Genomic DNA, 18,904 nt, shown 5'->3' on the forward strand with positions numbered 1-18,904 from the left:
CACCGGGGAATTGGGTCCCCAGATGTGACACAGAGAAACATTAGGGTCCCCAGGTGTGACATGGATGAATGTCAGGGTCCCCAGGTGTGACATGGATGAACATCAGGGTCCCCAGGTGTGACATGGAGGAACATCAGGGTCTGACAAAGAGGAACATTGGGGTCACTGGGTATGACAGCATGACATGGAGGAACTTGGGGTCCCTGGGTGTCACATGGAGGAACATTGGGGTCAGTGGGTATCACAACATGACATGGAGGAATATTGGGGTACCAGGGTGTGAGACATGGAGGGACATCAGGATCCCCGGGTGTGACATGGAGGAATATGGGGGTCACTAGGTATGAGAGCATAACATGGAGGAAGCATCAGATCAGGGTCACTGGGTATGACATATGGGAGTTTTTTACCATTTCCCTTTTTTTTTTTTTTTGGGGGGGGCGCAAGAAGCTGGTCTTGCCTAGGGCGTAAAATAGTCTAGCACTGGCCCTGCCTATGCTGCATCTGTCCCCCACTGGCTCTAATGCCCCGTACACACGTGCAGATTATCTGAAGACTTTTGTCTGTAGACTTACCAAAACCATATAATATGAGGTCAAACCTAAACACTTTCAATTTGTATGCAATCCGGCAGGCCCTTGCACTACATAGAAAAGGTAAATCTGAAGACAAAAGTCTTCAGATAATCTGCATGTGTGTATGGGGCATAAGACAGAGAACTGAGTGGTCAAACCCTGTTGATCGCTTGGTTCTCAGAGCTGCCTGAGCAAAGAGCTGGTGACTATCAGTCACTGGCTCTCTGCTCTGCCCCACCCTCGCGCTCACTGGAGTGCTGGGCTGTGGACGGCGCTAGAGCGCCCGGCTCAGGCTCTCGGGGTGTCGGTCCAGGCAAGTGGGCGGATCCCGACTTAATGGTTGCGATCTTTACCAAGCCTGAACCAGCTTTGTGACGTCAGCCGATTGCTGAAAACGGGTCACAGGAGGGCAGAACGATCTGCATTCCTGTGATCCACAGGAGAAGTACAGCTGAACGAGCTTTGGCTGTACTTCTCCTTTAAGTATTTAATTTCAATTGTAATACAAACAATTCAGCAATACTGGAAATTTATTTGCAATAGAAAACTGAACGTATTTACCTTAATGGCCAGGTCACAGTGCTCGCTGGCAGTTGTGAGCTGCTCAATATGTTTGTCCACATCTGCCACTGTTAAATTACAGCTGCTCTTCTTCCGCCCGCACACCACATTTTCTAGGCCTGTTAATACCCTCTGCAGCTCAGAGTTCAGGTCACTGCAAGTTTCTGTTGCAGGAGAAGAAAATGGTTAGAGGAAAACATCCACATATACAAAATGCTATTAAATGTTAGATTACAGCAAAATAGATGGATTTCTTGGAACCAGACAGTATTATGAAATACCAGGACTTTAACAAACTACATTTTTACTTCCTGAGAGCTGACTGCCTGCTATAAGTATAAATCAGCATCAGTGCTGGAAAAAAACAAAGCTTAAAGCATTTAGGCTACATTCACATGTGGGCGTAGCGGGTCGCGGGCAGAATCACCATGATTCTGCCCGCGATCCGGAAATCATTGCAAATCGCGGGACGTCTGTGCGATGCCCATGATTTCCAATGGCACCCCAAACGCTGTGCGATGTTGCCGCTATTTCCGCCTGCCAGATCGCGGTAACATCACACAAACAGAATCGCGGGACGCATGACGCCCAAAAAAGGTACAAGAGCTTCTTTTGTGCATCATGCATCCCGTGATTCTGTTTGCGCGATGTTACCGCGATTCGACAGGCGGAAATCGCGGCAACATCGCACAGCGTTTGGGGTGCCATTGCAAATCACGGGCATCGCACAGGCGTCCCGCGATTTGCAATGATTTCCGGATCGCGGGCAGAATCGCGGTGATTCTGCCCCCAATCGCTATAACCACATGTGAACGTAGCCTTAGAGATTCACACAAAGAAAATACACTGTACAACAGTTTTATTGCTGTAATTGTTTCCCATGGTCATAAAGAAACCACAATTCATATTTTTTGCCTAAGAAAATCATTTTTAGCAGTGGATTCAAATGGAAAATGTATTAATTACCATTAAATGAAATGTCCTGTATAGCCATTATACTGTATATGTTACATTATTTTTTAACAAAAGTTAATATGTCAAGCCAAATACAATTTTCTAGTTTTGGATAGAGAGAAGGCATCAGAATCCCTGTCAGATTTTTAGAGTTATCCTAGGCTCCATTGAAGAGATTTATCCTTGCTTTCTGTCCTGTTGATATTTTACCAGACAAGAAGGGAGAGGAACTCTCCAATAGCAACACAGACAGAAATTAAAACTATTTTGTATGGTAAAGTAGGCTAAAGCTAGAACCTCGGTCAGACATATTCGTGTCCTTTCTGTAGGCTTTCCCCCACTTCCTGTCTGGTGAAACCATTGTCAGCAGGACAGGAAGTCAAAAAGTAAATCTCTCTAAATACATCCCTGGGTAGCAGTAAAATATCCAATCCTTTCCCACTCGAAAACTAGAAACAATTTTGACATGATTTTGAAAAATAGCCCCATTCCAGTCAATGGGAACTTAGGGTGTAGGACCAGCCAGAATGTAAGCAATTGTAGCCAAAACACACTGTAAGCTCTGCAGTAGGCCGCTGCTCTGGAAGGCGAGTAAGCAGTTGGGAGGAGGGGGTGTTTATGTAGTTTAGTTGGAGGGGGGGGGGGGGAGATATAGCAAAAGTTGATAGAAAGCTACACCTGCTCTTTAAAAATTACTATTTAATTTGTTTTACTCTTATGTCTGTGAATCATAGGTAATTAGATTTTTCACAAAGTTATCACACCTTTTCTTACAATTCCATTTTCCCCCACTTTAATTGCCTGAACATACAAACCGTGTTTTTTTTTTTTGCAGATCTGGTCATTTTTTTTTTTTTAGAAAAGTTATGAAAGGTTAAACACTCTTAATTAAAACACCCATCACATTTACGGACATATGTCCAGTTACATATTACTGTATACATAAATGCAGGTGTGAAAGCAGCCCACACATTTGGGGGCTAAATATTCACTTTTATAAATATATTTAGCTCAGCACCTAGAATTATAACCCTAATCCAAGCTACATAAATAAAAGGTTAATTATTTTATAGCATACCCATTACACATACTGATACCCAAAGAAAACACTCTGCCCATAGGTGAAGGATAATGGGTGAAAACTAAACGAATGCTGCATCATCAAATATGGCTAGAAAATATAGGTTACTCTAATTTTTTATTTCATCAAGCATTTCTGTGAAACTGTTTTTCCACACAGGCCACACATTGGGGTATGCATGGTGGTATTGGAATGCTCGTTTTAACAAACTGTGTATGAAGCATAAGATATTGCGCAGTAGAGTTCCTCACCTTTTGCTGCTCAAGCTGTTCCTAACAGCCAGAAAACGGTGACTGCAAGTATAGAAAAATATCTGGTGAACCTGCCAGAAATTCAGTGAGCTGATAATTTTCTGCTGTTGGCTGACAATGCTAACTCTGTTACACTGAAATTCCTGGCAATATTTTCAGCCCTGTGTGAGTTCTCTCTGCTGAAATACAGAACTTCATCTATTCCCATCCTCTATGTCCCAACATAAAATGCTGCTTCCCAAGAGTCTGCCTAGGTAATGGGTGTCCCTATGTAAATAAAAACTAATGTAGGGCACCCTGCTGATGCCTACTTCCAAAAGCTATTTCCACTAAAATTTTACAAGCATAGTAATGATCATAAGGAGTAAAAAAAAAAAAAAAAAAAGCAGCTTCTCTATACAGGAAAACGTAAAAGAACAAAATGGACACACCATAGAAAGGGAAAGTGGGATTTGTAGATACATTTTGGGCATGTCTGGATACTACTTTAAAATGTATTCTCAAAGCTAAAGGAATAGAACTGAAGGAAATATTCTTTAAAGTGGTTGTAACCCTAAAAAAAAAAAAAAAAAAAACCTACTCCTGTCTCTTTAAGGCACGAGATATAGCACAATGCTTTTGCCATATCAATTGTCCCTTTCTAACGTGTACAATACCTGGTTGATCCTGCCTGTTCCTTTCTTTCTCTCTGTAAACTGAACACGTTTATTATGGCTGCTGTTCTCTGCTAGTGTGGTCAGTTTACGTGCCTCCATCATCCAGCTATCTCCTCTGTGTTTCTTCATCCCCCCCTTCCTCTCTCTACCGTAGTCTGTGTGTGAGAGCCAATCTCCTCCCCTCCCATGCCATGCCTGTGTAATTCTATTCCCTCCAGCGTTTGTAAAGTAAAGTACTTTGAACCTCTCTGTTTTAGGTCCCTGTTCAGCACAGTGTATGTGTTTTCCTAAAATTATAATGTTAAATACCTTCTTTCCGGAGCCCTGCTGTACAGACACGTGACCTCCCTCTGCTGGCTTTCATTCATCAGAGGGATATCTCAGCCCCTCCCACAGTACTAACTCTTGAAGGGAATCAGAAGGAAGTCACAGGACAGAACAGAAGGGCTCTCTGCACTGAAGGTTTTCAGCATTATAATTTTATAAAAACACACACCATGTACTGAACAAGGACCGAAAACAGAGAGAATCAAAGTAATTAAATTAATACATGTGACTTTACAACCACTAACTATATACTTAAAATTACTAACACTGAGGGACTATTCAAACTTGCCAGAATGCACCTGTTCTATATCTGCACTGTGTTGTTACCCCAATGTATTGTACAGTAGAATGCAATGCAGCACACCACAAAGAACATACAATGTGCAACATAATGCATGTATATTAACACACTGCAAGAGACGATAAAGTGTGAATTGCTTCTAAATCTGATTTTGTTAGAGTAGGACAGTTTCCAAAACATATACAGAAAAGTCACATTCAAATAAAATAATCTCCTCCTCCAGCTGGACAGTCTGTAGGTGATAGCTAAGGATACAGCTCCGCTTTACTGTTGTAAAGTCATAAATGAGTGATATTGATGGCAACACAGGGCTTATGAGCTGGAAAGAACCGAGGGCCGTAAAGGTGTAAAAAAAAAAAGTCCCACTACAAACAACCTTGGTGACTGGCTCTGCCTTTATTGCAAGTAGTAAACGTGACATTCCACTACAGGCCAGGTCTTCCTCTAATATAAACTCATCAGTCACATGGATGCGGTCAAACCAATACATCTAGAAGATTTATAATCTGAAGGCAGGGCTTAACCATACAAGTGATATTTAATTGCTTCCCAGCATTAGAAATGTGATAGCTATCATCATGCTTTATTTATAAAGCACACTACAATAGTAAAAGGGCGTGATTTACAGACTCCATAAAAAAACAAGTACAAAAGACATATTTAGAAGAGTAGGGAAGGATCCTAATCCATACATACTTGTAGAGATGGTAAAAATGTAATTAAAAAACGATAGGAAATGGTAATAGATAGCGGTTTGTAACTTGGCAATATAAACAGTGATCATCCTTTACTGTGAACTTGTGCACTGTCCATGCAGGGCTCCCCTACCCTTCCATTTGAAATATCCAGTACATTCATGTATAGGGGAGAATATGACTGACTTTGCATTCTTCAAAAGTGACAGCACTGGTATTTCGCAATTGGCTGCTTGAACACCCAACACTGTCTTATAGTTGGGTGCCTAAATTTCAAATTGGAGCTTACACAGTACTGCAATGCCTCGCTCTCAAAGGCAAATACAATGGCTGGGAAATGAAGAGATTCGAAGTATGTGCAGCCTATGGGAGAGAATGGGTAGGCTGCTAATGTTGACTATTTTTGAAAATGTTGAAAATGTTAGCCTGGCTATCCTTTACTGATCAACTAAATTCAGTGCTTTCTAAATCGCAAAAGTTAAGCAACTGTACAAATAAGGAATCCTGATTTCACTCCGACTTTATTTGCTGCATACTTTTTCCAGATCAGGGACTCAAAATGTATTTACACTTTTCTAACCTGTACCTAACCTTAAGGTATGCCTATAACCTGTTCCCTAACAGTAAAACTTAAGGCAGAACTGAAATTAAATGTCAAAACGTTTGCAAAGCATTCAAGTCTCCAACCCTATCATTAGCAATTCCTGAGATATCTGGGAGCAGCGCTGTGCTTGCACTGTTGACCTGCATAGATTTCTATGGATTGCCTGCACATCTGTGCCGAGATACAGCTGTGCCAAGAGGAAGCCTATGGAGATCCAAAACAGTTCACTGCGCAAGAACAATAGTGTTATGTTGGCAATCTAAAAATCGCAAATCTAAAAAATGGTCTATGCATTGGCCAATTAAGTATCAAGTGAACCAAGCAAAGTTGATTTTGGTGAATCGTAAACCCATCTGCATTTAGAAAATGCTGTTGTAATGACTTCCATCAAACAGTGACAAAGTTTCATTAAGCAGACACAATCTAAAAGAAAACCTTTTTTTTATAACTTTCACTAGGTTACTTCAAGTGTAATGTAATATTCTGTGAGCTAACTATGGGTGTGATGAATGGTAATGCTGCTAGCACTAGCCACTCCCTTTAAGGTGAGTATGTGATTGAGATTTGTATGTGATTGTGGTGTGCTGCGCAAAACTTAAAAAAAAAAAATCCTTCTATGTGAGTCAATTTTGAGCGACACGGCTCCATCGGTACTACTAAAAGGAGAAGGAATCCAGCCATCCCAGTATCCTTTGGGAAAAAAGCTACAATTGACCGAGCTTAATTATAAGGTCACACACCTAAAGGTGAGATACCCACATGAAGGGGGGGAAATCACAGGAATTAAGGTGGCACAGTGGTTTCCCATTATCAGGAAATTTTCAGTACTGGTGATTGGGATCGCCCTTATCAGTTTAGGAGCACTATCTTGCACTATTACGGACACTATCAACTCAGTACTTAGTCTCAATAGTAAGATTTTATACAGTATGGTTATATTGCATGTGGAAGTGGCTATTATGTATTAGCACTATTATAAATATATTTCTGGATTGTTTGATGCATTATAATTTAAATATAATTTATGTATTATGATTTTCATTGTGACATCACTGTAGTCGCATAAGAAGATACAACTCATTTATTATATACATATTCACATTAGAATACACACAATATATTTCACCTTTGATACATTTATTGCACAGGTGTTGCATATACTAATTATTAGCGATTTTTTTACGTTTTGCACAGCACACCGCAATCGCATTACTTCAAGTGTAGATGTATCCATATGTAACAAAAAGGGCAATAAAATAAGCCTGCCAAACAATATCACATTTGGCACATAAACTGGGGATGTTGGTGCTGAAGTCAATACTGTTAGCCCTGCACCTGATTTTACTTACAGCATCTTCCCTTTGCTTTCCCCCTGCTTCAATCCCCTGGGCGATATGAGAAAGAAGTTGTCCTGGGTACATGCCAATGTCAAGAGCTTACAAAGGGCTGAGGACTCTATCCCCACTTTCATATGATGACAGTGCTGGTAAATAGTTAAGCACCGATGCCGTCAAGACAAATATCATATGTCTCCTGTACCATGCCCGCAGCACTGCATCTCCTGTGCCATGCCTGTACCTACTGTGCCATGCCTTTACCATCACCTGTGCCATGCCTGTACCATGACCTGTGCCATGCCTGTACCATCGCCTGTACCATCATCTGTACCATGCCTGTACCATGACCTGTGCCATGCCTGTACCATGCCTGAACCATCTCCTCTACCATGCCCACAGCCCCTGTTTTGTGTCTTGTGGTGGTCCAGTTGGGTCCAGTAGCTGCTGCATTTCCCACCCTAGGCTTATACTCGAGTCAATACGTTTTCCCACTTTTTTGTGGTAAAATTAGGTGCCTCGGCTTATACTCGAGTATATACGGTATATTAATTGGTTTGAGTGAAAGTTATAGCATCTACAACTATGGTATATATACTGGAATTTATGAAGCTATGATGCTAAACTGGTAACGGCGGTGATCAGCGACTGAATCTCAGCCGATTTAGCAGGAACTGTTAATGAGCAGGCTGCATGTACCAAGTTGATCGATTAACTTGGGTAAAACCAGTCTGCCAGATTCTCTTGCAGTTATCACTAGCTGTTGCTATAGCCACTAGCCATAATCACTGTCTTGGAAAGCAGCTCCCGCCGGGAGCAGACAATTGCTGATTCCTCCTGTCCGCACTGTCTGTGTTAATGGGGGAACCAGGAAAGGTTGCAGGAAATAAATTTGCATCGTGTATGGCCTGCCTAAGAGACACTGGCACACTAAAGGTACACAAAATGATACTGACATTAATAGTGACACTGTACTGAGACTGTCTGGGAAGGGGTTAACATCTAGGGGCACTCATAGGGTTAACTGTGTGCCTAGCAATGTGTAATGTGTGTTGCTTTTTTTTTTTTTTTACTATATGCGGTTCTGTGTGACATTGGACACAGCTGATTGACTGAAATCAGGTGGCAAACTCATGCAGTGTCTAATCGCAGCATGGGTCTGCAGGGGTGCACATGTCTGCGCCCGCAGACCCGGAAGCAGACAGTGACACACTGTATATATTTACGTGGCTGTGCCTCCCTGTAGCAGTAAATGTACAGTGGCGGAGTGGCAAGTGGTTAACAGTATGTTTTGGAACAACATGCCAATTGCTTATGATATACAGTCCTTTAGCAAACTAAATGTCAATGAGGGTTTAGATCCACTTTAAAATAAATTAAACATTTGTATATTTTTAATACTGAAAAATATTAAACGTATTATGTTCTTATAAAAAGACTTCAGAAATCAAATCCACCCTCATGATAGGTGTTCCAGTGACCATCTCTGGTGAATCTGCAGAATTATACACACCTCTTCCAATATGCGTTCTAGAAGAATATCAACAGTAATTAATATTTGAATGTGTGTTTCTACGAAATAACTGCCCTTCACGGCATACTAAAACAAAATGGGTAACTAATAGGACTTGATGTATTCTTCAGTACTTCTTAAATTCCCAACATGACAGAAAGGCATCTGTGCTCTTTGCATTCTTGCTGTAATATGCAAGATTCTTGTCAGCCTCCCCCCATTCAACATGTATAATGCAAAGATCTGTGCACAGCATCAGCTTAGCTGTCATCACTCCTCTCCATCTGTTAGGCTTTTAATGTGGTTGTCTCTACCGTAATCACGGAGCAGGGTGGCCCCACAAACATTACAGAACTTGTAATAACCTCAACCCTGCTGCCAAAACAGTATAGAAAATAGTGCGTTGGGACCACGGCGTGATGGGGCTTGTACTGGAACAATTGCTACATTTACCTTTATGTTTTATTGTCAAGAAAGAGAAGATTAAAAAGCCAAGTGTTCTTCACAAGAAATGCCAGCTGAGAAGGGCAGCCAACCATAAACCTTTCTGAGAGTACACAAAGCTCAGATAATGTATCACTTATAAGGTTTAATCAGGGCTGGGATTGTTTTCTTTATCCTGATACTGGAGGCTAAACTGGATAGCTAATCAAAGTAAACCTGATAATTTTCATATTGTGAATCCTTTGATATTTCATAATAGCTAGATTAATTTAGAAAAAAATAAAAACAATTCTAACAGTCATAATAAACCAATGAAAGTGATTATACTTTAAGCATTTTTCACCCTTAAAAAAACTGTTCCCTAAATCATTAATAACAGCACAGTGCTTTTGCTGTGAAATTTGGCCCCTGTATCATATAAAAAAAAACGGTCTGATCCTGTCAGTTTCTGCCCTCCTCTCTGTAAACTGACCACGGTACATCATGGCTGCTGGGCCCAGATACCGTGGTCAGTTTATGTGCCTCAGTCATCCACAGCTCTGCCGTCTATCCCCTGTCCTCGTCTTTCCCCCCGCCTGTCAGCTCTGTGTGTGAGTTACCCCTCCCCTCGTCGCACCGTTCCGAGAAGTGTAAACATTACTGCTCACAATCACTGCCAGCCCCACAGCTAGTATAACCTGTAGTATATACTGCATGCAGTTTTTTAAAATTAATCTTCTAAATCCCATATTTACATTCCCTGATCAACGGTCACGTGACCGCCTGTCACGCTCTTCCTCCAATGTATACATTTCAGAGGGAGGTCACGTGGCTGCACAGCAGACGTCAGAGGAAGATCTCGGCCCCTCCCTCTGTAATGTATACATCGAAGGGAGAGAGTGACGGGCGGTCACGTGACTGTTGATCCGGGAGAATAAATAAAGTATTTAGAGGATGAGTTTTAAAAAAACAGCATGCAGTAAATACTACAGGTTATACTAGCAGAAGGGCTGACAGTGATTGTGTGCACTGCCTTAACAACCCCTTTAAAGTGGTTCTAAAAGCAAACATTTTTTTTTTTTTTTTTACCTTAATGCATTCTCTGCATTAAGATAAAAAAACCTCACCATGTCAGCTCCCCCTTAAATACTTACTTGAGCCAAAATCTTGATCCAGCACTGTGCCTTCTCTCCCCTCTCACAGGAGTCTCAGCGGAAGGGAGCCATTGGCAATAGAACCTGTGAGCAGTGGAGCAGAACGAGCTGTGCTGTGCGTTTGTCAATGGATGCACACAGCTTGGCTCAGGAGTGAGCCTGCAGGTGTGCCCCCACAGCAAGCAGCTTGCTATGGGGGCACACTCAGAACAGGAGGAGCCTTAAGTTCCAGTGGGGGACCCCAGAAGAGGAGATTGGGGGAGCTCTGTGCAATATCACTGCAGAAAGCACGCAAGTACACCATGTTTGTTATTTTAATAAAAAGGATATGTAGCAGGATTTCCAGCCATTTTGCTGGATGAGGGTCCGCCTGGGTTACTGCTAGTACCAACAGCAAATTTAAGCATGTTCTCCGAGTGTGAGCACTGAGATAAGGAACAGTCTGATATCTTTAGTTTTTTTTTTTTATTGCATTTATTTTGAACTTGGATGGGAGAAGGGATGAGTTGGATACTCCTCTGGCTCAACTATACACAATTTGAGTGGGACAACTGAAAAACGCCCGTTGCCGCTGACTTAACACTGGCTAAATGCCGGTCGACGCTGGTTAACACTGACTTGCTGTCTGTTAACGCTGAACTGACTTCTGACACTTTCATGTGGCACAAAGTCCTAATTAAAGCTTCCTTGACCCCTCTTCACTGAGGTACCTACTTGTAAGACTGCTGCATTGCTTAATACTTCAGGGCCCACAGCGGCACCCTCTCTCACACACTTATCTTCAGGGCTTAATCACTGGCACCCCCCTTTCCAAGCCCTCTTTACTGGTTAGCTGGCTCCTGGATCCCTCCGACCTTCTGGAGTGGTCCTCTATCCTAGGCAGACCCCTGGGCAGTTTACAGTACTCACAACACTGCTTTCCTGGAAACTTCTGCCCTAGCAGCTCCACTCGGTCCTCAGTACACTGGATCCCTCTCTTCAGCTCAGCTCAACCTTCTGTCCTTCAGGCCGACCGCCAAGGACACCTTCTCTAGCGCTGACAGGAGGCGAGACAGCCATCACCCTCCTCCTGGGACTCTGCTTCCCGCCAAAGACACCGTCATGTGCTCCCCTCAGACTTCTACCCCATCCCAGGATGCATTGCGGCAGATTCTGCCCTCTGGGATAGATACAAGCCCTGGTGTGCTATTGGTCAGGTTTCCTCCACTGCCTAATAAGAGCCCTTGTTGGACACAGGGGGGAGACTCCCCAAGCTCAACAGACACACCTGGAAACACATGACAGCCTAGCTGAACAATCAGACCCCCCTGATAGGCAGGCAGCCCCCCCCCCCAAGGGTTTTCCTAGCACATACCTAGGAGGGTGCTACATCTATAAATAGGAAAAATGGGTTGTATAGGAAAAAAGGAAACACGCTAAGATGACTGCCACCATAAACATGCAACTCTTTCATTAGCACCTTTTTGCCCCATAATTTGCACAACTCTCTGTATCTGTCCCTCGGCTATTACCCTGCAAGTCTTTTCAGTGGAAATAGAACACAGTCATGGGGGAGATAAAAAAGAGTCTCCATAGAGTTATACTCAAATGGTAAAGTTCCTGTAAACCTTTTCAATAGCATAATTTGTTCATTCTTTATAAATTATAATATAGTTATCAAGGTTACCTTTATACACGGTTAATAAATTTGTAAATATTACCCGTTAAGGCCCCTAATGCCATGGCAATATTGTCAGGCTACTGTGCAGACGTCAGCATGTTGTATTGAGTTTCAGGCAGGTCAGAAGTGCATGATGGATGGCGGCTCGCAACAGTTTTTTTTTTTTTCTTTAGCAGATTGGCATCATGCTTCAGGAACCAGTGGAAGATGCAGCGCTCTGATGGTCATCATTGTAGAAAGGGAGGTTTAAAGCGAAGATTGGACCAGCAATGACTATGTGACCAAATGTAGGAGCTTTTGTGATTTGAACACCACTGGTGGAAACCTAATACAGAATCATCTTTTGGAAAAAGTTACGTATCGCTTCTATTGTTCTATATCAATACCAGCAAGACAGTTAATACAGTTGCATATTAACATTCGAGTGTATGGTAACTTTCAGACAAAATGACCTACAGGGCTTATTCACACCATGTTCCAGCTCAATGGACATAGTGTAAAACAAGCCCACACAAAGGCCTGCGAGTCCCAGGAACAGCAGTCTAATAATTCCAAATTTGTTTCTCCTTTACAACACAAAAAAAAAAAAAAAATGTATTAACATTACAATGCCTCTGCTTTCCCCAAGGTGCCAAAACGATCATCAAGCCATTGATTTATGTATAGTCGCTAAAGCCTTTTTATAACCCAAGAACAAATATGAATATACTATAGCTTACCAATACTTAGAAGTAGTGGTTGCATTCATATACAGTAAAACCTTGGTTTGAGAGTAACTTGGTTTGAGAGCGCTTTGCAAGACAAGCACATTTTTTAAATACATTTTGACTTGATAAACAAGTAGCGTCATGTATTAAAAAGAAGAGAGGAGCCTCTAAAGTGTAGCAATATGGTTACATTTAATGAAGGTTCAATATTTAGCAACTCACATGGTTGATGATTAAAACAGGCACATCTAAGAATGCAGGCATCTGCGGTAAAGCTGTCCACATAAACCATCCTCTGCACAGCCATCTTCATCATCCCTTCCCCGCTGCCTCACTTTCAGATCACTCTACTGCAGGCTATTCTTCCCGGTCACGATTGCAGACTGACAGTGGTGAGAGTCGGTGGTTCAGAAGATGGTCTATGTGGACAGCTTTACCCCGGATGCCTGCATACTTAGATGTGCCTATTTTAATCATAAACCATGTGTGTTAAATGTTGAACCTTCATTAAATGTAACCATATTGCTACACTTAGAGGCGCCTCTCATCTCTCTTAAGCCCCGTACACACGCACCGATTGTCGGCCGAACGATCGGCCGTCTTTTGTCCGGTGCTGTCCTGTCGGTTGAAAAGTGCTAAAGACTGCACACGAATTTTGTCGGCCAACAACAGCCGACTGCAGAAGTGATGTCATGTGATGGTTAACTTTCCGTGTGTTTTTTCTTCTCTGAGCATGCCCAGTCTTGCTCATCTGCTGTTTGTCGGCCGAATTCTGTACTGACTGAGGAACAATCGGCCGTTCTGGTGTTGGCCAACAAAAATTTTAAAGTCTGCACACCAGATTCTGTTCGGCCGAAAAGTCGCAGTCGGTTGTCGGAAGCATCATACTAACAAGCCGACAATCGGCCGATCGGACAGTGGCCGAATATTTACGGCCGACAATCGCTATGTGTGTACGGGCCTTTATATTCTGTAGCTCTGCTAGATTTTGCTTCTAATCCCCTTGGGAAGGCTGCATATTGTGGATGGACATTTTATGGTTACACAACCTATCACATTGCTATAATCTTTGTATATAGACTATAAACCGAAGGACTTGTGGAACGAATCATCTGAGTTTCCATTATTTCTTATGGGGAAATTTGCTTTGATATAAGAGTGCGTTGGATTACAAGCATGTTTCCAGAACAAATTATGCTCGCTATCCAAGGTTTTACTGTACTTTTTTCAAGCTAGTTTTCCTTTGTTTTAATCTGGGGATTCTTCTAGTACCACACTTCCTGTCCATCCTAGGGTAATGCTAACCGCTCACATTTTATCTATGGAGAAGCAATGTTGTCACTCTAGTAACTAGACTACAGACACCTCCACATCTCCAATTCTCCATAACATCAAAAAAGGAATCTGTAGTCCTCATTTAGCTGTGAACAATGCAAGTTGTTACAGTGCAGCAAAGGCAGAGCACATGCAGCTGATTTCTGGGAAGAACCAACAGATATTTATTGCACTTATCAAACAAATAGAACAAAACGCTTTCAATAGTATATTTTTCAGAACAAAAAGCAAATATGAGAAGTTCATTATTAAAAGAGAATATAATTTTTGTTTTTCAAAATCATACATACCAGCATTGGTCTGATGCTGCATCTGCCCCCCCCCCCCCCCGCTGGCTCCAAGACTGCGAATCGAGCGATCAAACACCGTTTATTGCATGGTTCTCACCGCTCCCTGAGCAAGGAGCTGCTGTCAGTCACAGGCTCTCTGCTCTGCCCCCCTTTGCTCACTGGAGCGCTGGGCTGTGAAGGGAACAGGAGCGCCTGGCTTAGTTACTCAGAGAGACTGAGGCAGATGCAGGGTTGTGGGTGGATCCCAACTTTATTGTCGCGATCTTGCCCCAGCCTGGACCAGTGTTCTGAGAGATTACTATACCTTATCAGAATCGTATACCCACGTCACTTCCGGTGAGGCCATGTCATTCAACAGCTGGTGCCGCATCAGTGCGCATGCCCAGAAGATGCTCTCGGGTCCAGGAAAATTTTACTGCAGATCAGAGAGCTGAGTGAGAGGAGGTGGGGCGGAGCGCTGACAGAGAGGAGCCGGGGCTGTATGTCAACAATTCAGTGCTTCCTCCAGACATTGGGGAAAGCGGTTCCTTCTGATCGCAGTGTGTGCAATGGCTTTACATCCCTGTGCATATACAGAGATATATATATATATATACACACACACATACACACACACATATATACACACAGGAGAACAGCCATCCATTGATGTAACTGACAGAGGAGTGGCAGCTCGCTCATGACGTGCCTGCATGATGGGGAACACAGGCTGCGGGACGATGGGGGGACACAGGCTGCGTGACAGAGGGACACGCTGATGTTTCACAGATAAGGCACAAATAAGCACTGATGAGGCATGAATGAGGCATGGATGGGCATGAATGAGGCACGGATGGGCATGTATGAGGCACAGGTTGGGCATGTATGAGGCACAGGTTGGGCACGTATGAGGCCGATCAGTGTGTACAACGTGCGAGGAGAGAGCTGAACCGGACATGCAGCATTTTTTTGACAAACGATCACTCCAGCATTGGAATGAGCGATCATGTGGTAAAGGGCCGCTGTCATCAGTCCTTTACCACAATCACAATCCGCGAGAAGCGCGATTCTGGGAGGACATCCCTGTACGCCCTCTCAGAATAAGCCAACCGCGCTGTAGCCATCATTGGGCAATGCCCTGGTTGGCAAGTAGTTAATCCCCATAGTCTTAGCTATTGGATAGTACCCGTGAAGTGGGGCTTTGCAATACCTATGTTCCGCAGTATTTGGCCAAAGTCGATCACCATGCCAGTCCCTGTGAAAATTAGGCACTGCCCCCAAAAAATGTGTGTGACTACTGGAGGTCCTCTAGTATAAGTTTGCCAAGTATGGTGCCCTGAACCCCCGTGGTTTGGGCCCTACATTTTTAGAAGCTTGGTCTGCTATGTTAGTCTATGGCAGGGTCGTAGTCTGGAAATTTGAGGGGCTACAGCTTGGACCCAAAATGAGTCCGGGGGGGGGGGCCTATATTTGGTGCAGAGGTAGGGGAGGCCTTCCTTTACCACCCCAAGATTTTCTGGTCAACTTTTTCTAGGCCCCTTGAGAATATGTGGCCTCTGGGCCATATGGCGCAGCAGGGAGTGCTGCATACCGCAGGAATCTCTTATCTTGAGCTATTCAATGGTACCTGCAGAGCAGGGCTGTTCGTGTCCTGAGGTGGTCGGGCAAATTCCACCCCCATGTAGGTCCCCATGAAAATTAGGCATTGACCCCAAAAAATGTTCATGGGCCCTAGGGGTCCTATAGCATTCCTGTACCAAGTTTGGTGCGCCTGGGCAACAACGTTCTGCTACCGCGGGGCACTACATTTAGACTAGTTTGGCCTAGTCTATGTTAATATTTGGCGAAGTAGGGAATTTTGAGGGGCCACAGCTTGGTCCCCAAACATTTATAGGGGCTCAAGCTGTGGGAGCCTGGACTCTTTCAGGGTCTGAGCTGTGGCCCCTCAAATTCCCAGCTGCAACTGAGCCATATATTAACATAAATGTAGAGCCCTGTGGTACCCGAACCATGGGAGTTATGGGCACCAAACTTGGTACAGGGATACTAGATGACCACCAGGAGCCACACACATTTTTTGGGGGGCTGATGCCTAATTTTCATTAGGACTGGCATGGGGGTCGAATTTGCCCGAATAGTGTGTGTGGAACATAGGTACCATAGCAGGTGCCCTGCTCTGCAGGTACCATTGGATAGCTAAGAATATGGAGATTAATATGGTACCAGCAGTCCCTGCTCAACGGTACTGCCCGAGGGCCACATACTCCCAAGAGGCCCCTGAAAAAGTTGACCAGAAAATTTCAGGCTAGCTACTCTAACATTTTAAGCGTGGTAAAGGAAGATCTCCCCTACATCTGTGCCCAATATGGGCCCCTGGACTTGTTCTGTGCATGAGCTGGGGCCCTGCAACTGTGCCCACTCGAAGATTGCCATACAGCACAAAGCTGACTGAAATTGAGGGCCTCGTAATACCAGAACCCTGGCGGCTAGGGGTCTCAAACTTGGCTCCAAGGTACTATAGGATCCCCAGGGGGCCACATGCATTTTTCGGGGCCAATGCTTAATTGTTTCAGGGACCTGCATAGGGATAGATTTGGCTAACCACTATACAAATACAGGAACTACAGAGCCTTGCTCTGCAGGTACTGTTGAACAGTACCCAGCACTCCCTGCTCCAAGGAACAGCCCAAGGGCCACACACTCAAGTGGCCCTGGAAATAGCTGACTAGGAAATTTTTGGTTAGTGACTCCAATATGTTTGGTAAAGTAAGACTTCCCCTATCTCTGTGCCAAATATGGCCCCCCAGACTCATTGGCGGCCCAAGCTGCGGTCCCACAAATGTCCAGACTACGACCGTGCCAAAGTTAGAAGGTCAAGCTACTATAAATTTAGCACCCTGCGGTACCCAAACAATGGGAATTAAGGGCACCATACTTGGCAAACTAATACTAGAGGACCTCTAGGAGCCACACAATTTTTTTGTGGCCAATTTTTACAGGGGCTGGCATGGGGATCGACTTTGGCCAAATCCTGTGGAACATAGGTAATACAAAGCCCCACTTCATGGATAGCTAAGACTATATGGATTAATATGGTACCCAGCACACCCCACTTTGTGGTATTGACTGGCAGCCACATGCTCCTAAGTGACCCGATAAAAAATTTGACAAAGACATTTTGGGCTAATGACCCCAACATTTTTGGGATGGTAATTGTAAACCTCCCTACCTCTGAGCCAAATTTGGACCCCTCCCTGACATGTTTCAGGGCTCAAGCTGTGGCCCTGCAACTGTGCCCACTCCAAGCTTGCCATACTGCACCAAGCTGACCTAAACCCAGAGTCTAGGGGCACCAAATTTGGCACAGGGATACTAGAGGATCCCCCAAAGGTAGACCGTCCCTATCTCTGTGCCAAATTTGGGACCCTGGACTCATTCAGGGCCCGAACTGTGGCCCCTCTAATTTCCCTACCGTGACTGCGCCTATAGTAAAATGACGGGTCCCCCACTCCTCCAACCGCTTCTTCTGCCCCCCACTGACAGATCCCCCATCTTCATGCTACAGCCGCTGTGAAATCCCCAGGGTTAAGCACTGATCATTCGGCATGCAAGAGGTGTGTCCCCCTCCGTCACGCAGCCTGTGTACCCCATCATGCATGCACATCACGAGAGAGCTGTCACCCCTCTCAGTCAGTTACATCAATGGATGGCTGTTCTCCTGATCATACATTATATATATATATATATATATATATATATATATATATATATATATATATATAAAATCAGTTAATCAGGAGAACAGCCCTCCATTGGTAGAACTGGATATGCACAGAGATTTATAGCCATTGCACACACTGCTGTGATCAGAAGGTGACGCCTTCCCCATTGGCTGAATTGTTGGCATACAGCCCCGTCTCCTCTCAGTATACGCTCCCCGCCTCTCGCTCAGCTCCCTGATCTGCAGTAAAATTTTCCTGGACCTGAGAGCATCTTCTAGGCATGCGCACTGATGCGGCACCAGCTGTTGAATGACGCTGCCGCTCCAGAAGTGACGTGGGTATAGCATTCTGATGAGGTATAGCAATCTGTCAGAACACCGGCTCTCTGCTGAAAACGGATCACAGGAGTGCATTACTAACTGCCAACTAACCAAATGAGCGTTGTTTGTACTTCTCCTTTAACTATGCAATTCAGAAACATATACGGAAAATCTCATTGAGACAGGTTTATGTGCAAAAATAATACAAGTTTTACACATCACCCATTCCTTCCCCAACATTTCTATAATAGTGCACTTTGCCTGGGACCGCACACCCTCTCTCTGAAATCTTCTCAATTCTGCATTGCACTACACAAGCAGGTGTACTGCGAAAACGTATTCACTTCAAATATAAACCTGGTAACAAGCTCTAAGTTTGTAGACCACCTTTTTATTGAAGTAAACACAGCCTGCAGCACGTAGATGTAGGTAGTGCAATGCACAATTAGGAAGATTTCAGAA

The 18,904-nt window shown here is 43.8% G+C and overlaps 1 protein-coding gene across 3 annotated transcripts in view; it reads right to left on the reverse strand.

Annotated features, from left to right (window-relative positions):
* Positions 1-18,904, reverse strand: part of MCC (MCC regulator of WNT signaling pathway) — a gene marked incomplete at its 5' end in the record, with an annotated part of 565,928 nt that overhangs the window by 126,109 nt on the left and 420,915 nt on the right. For all 3 annotated transcript variants that reach the window (XM_082243687.1, XM_082243688.1, XM_082243689.1), the window contains one exon: positions 1,137-1,300. In XM_082243687.1, the coding sequence (XP_082099813.1) occupies positions 1,137-1,300 (164 nt within the window). The remainder of the gene's footprint in view (positions 1-1,136; positions 1,301-18,904) is intronic.

Source organism: Pelophylax lessonae (assembly GCF_965119305.1).
Source record: "Pelophylax lessonae genome assembly, chromosome: 1".
Lineage (NCBI taxonomy): Eukaryota > Metazoa > Chordata > Amphibia > Anura > Ranidae > Pelophylax > Pelophylax lessonae.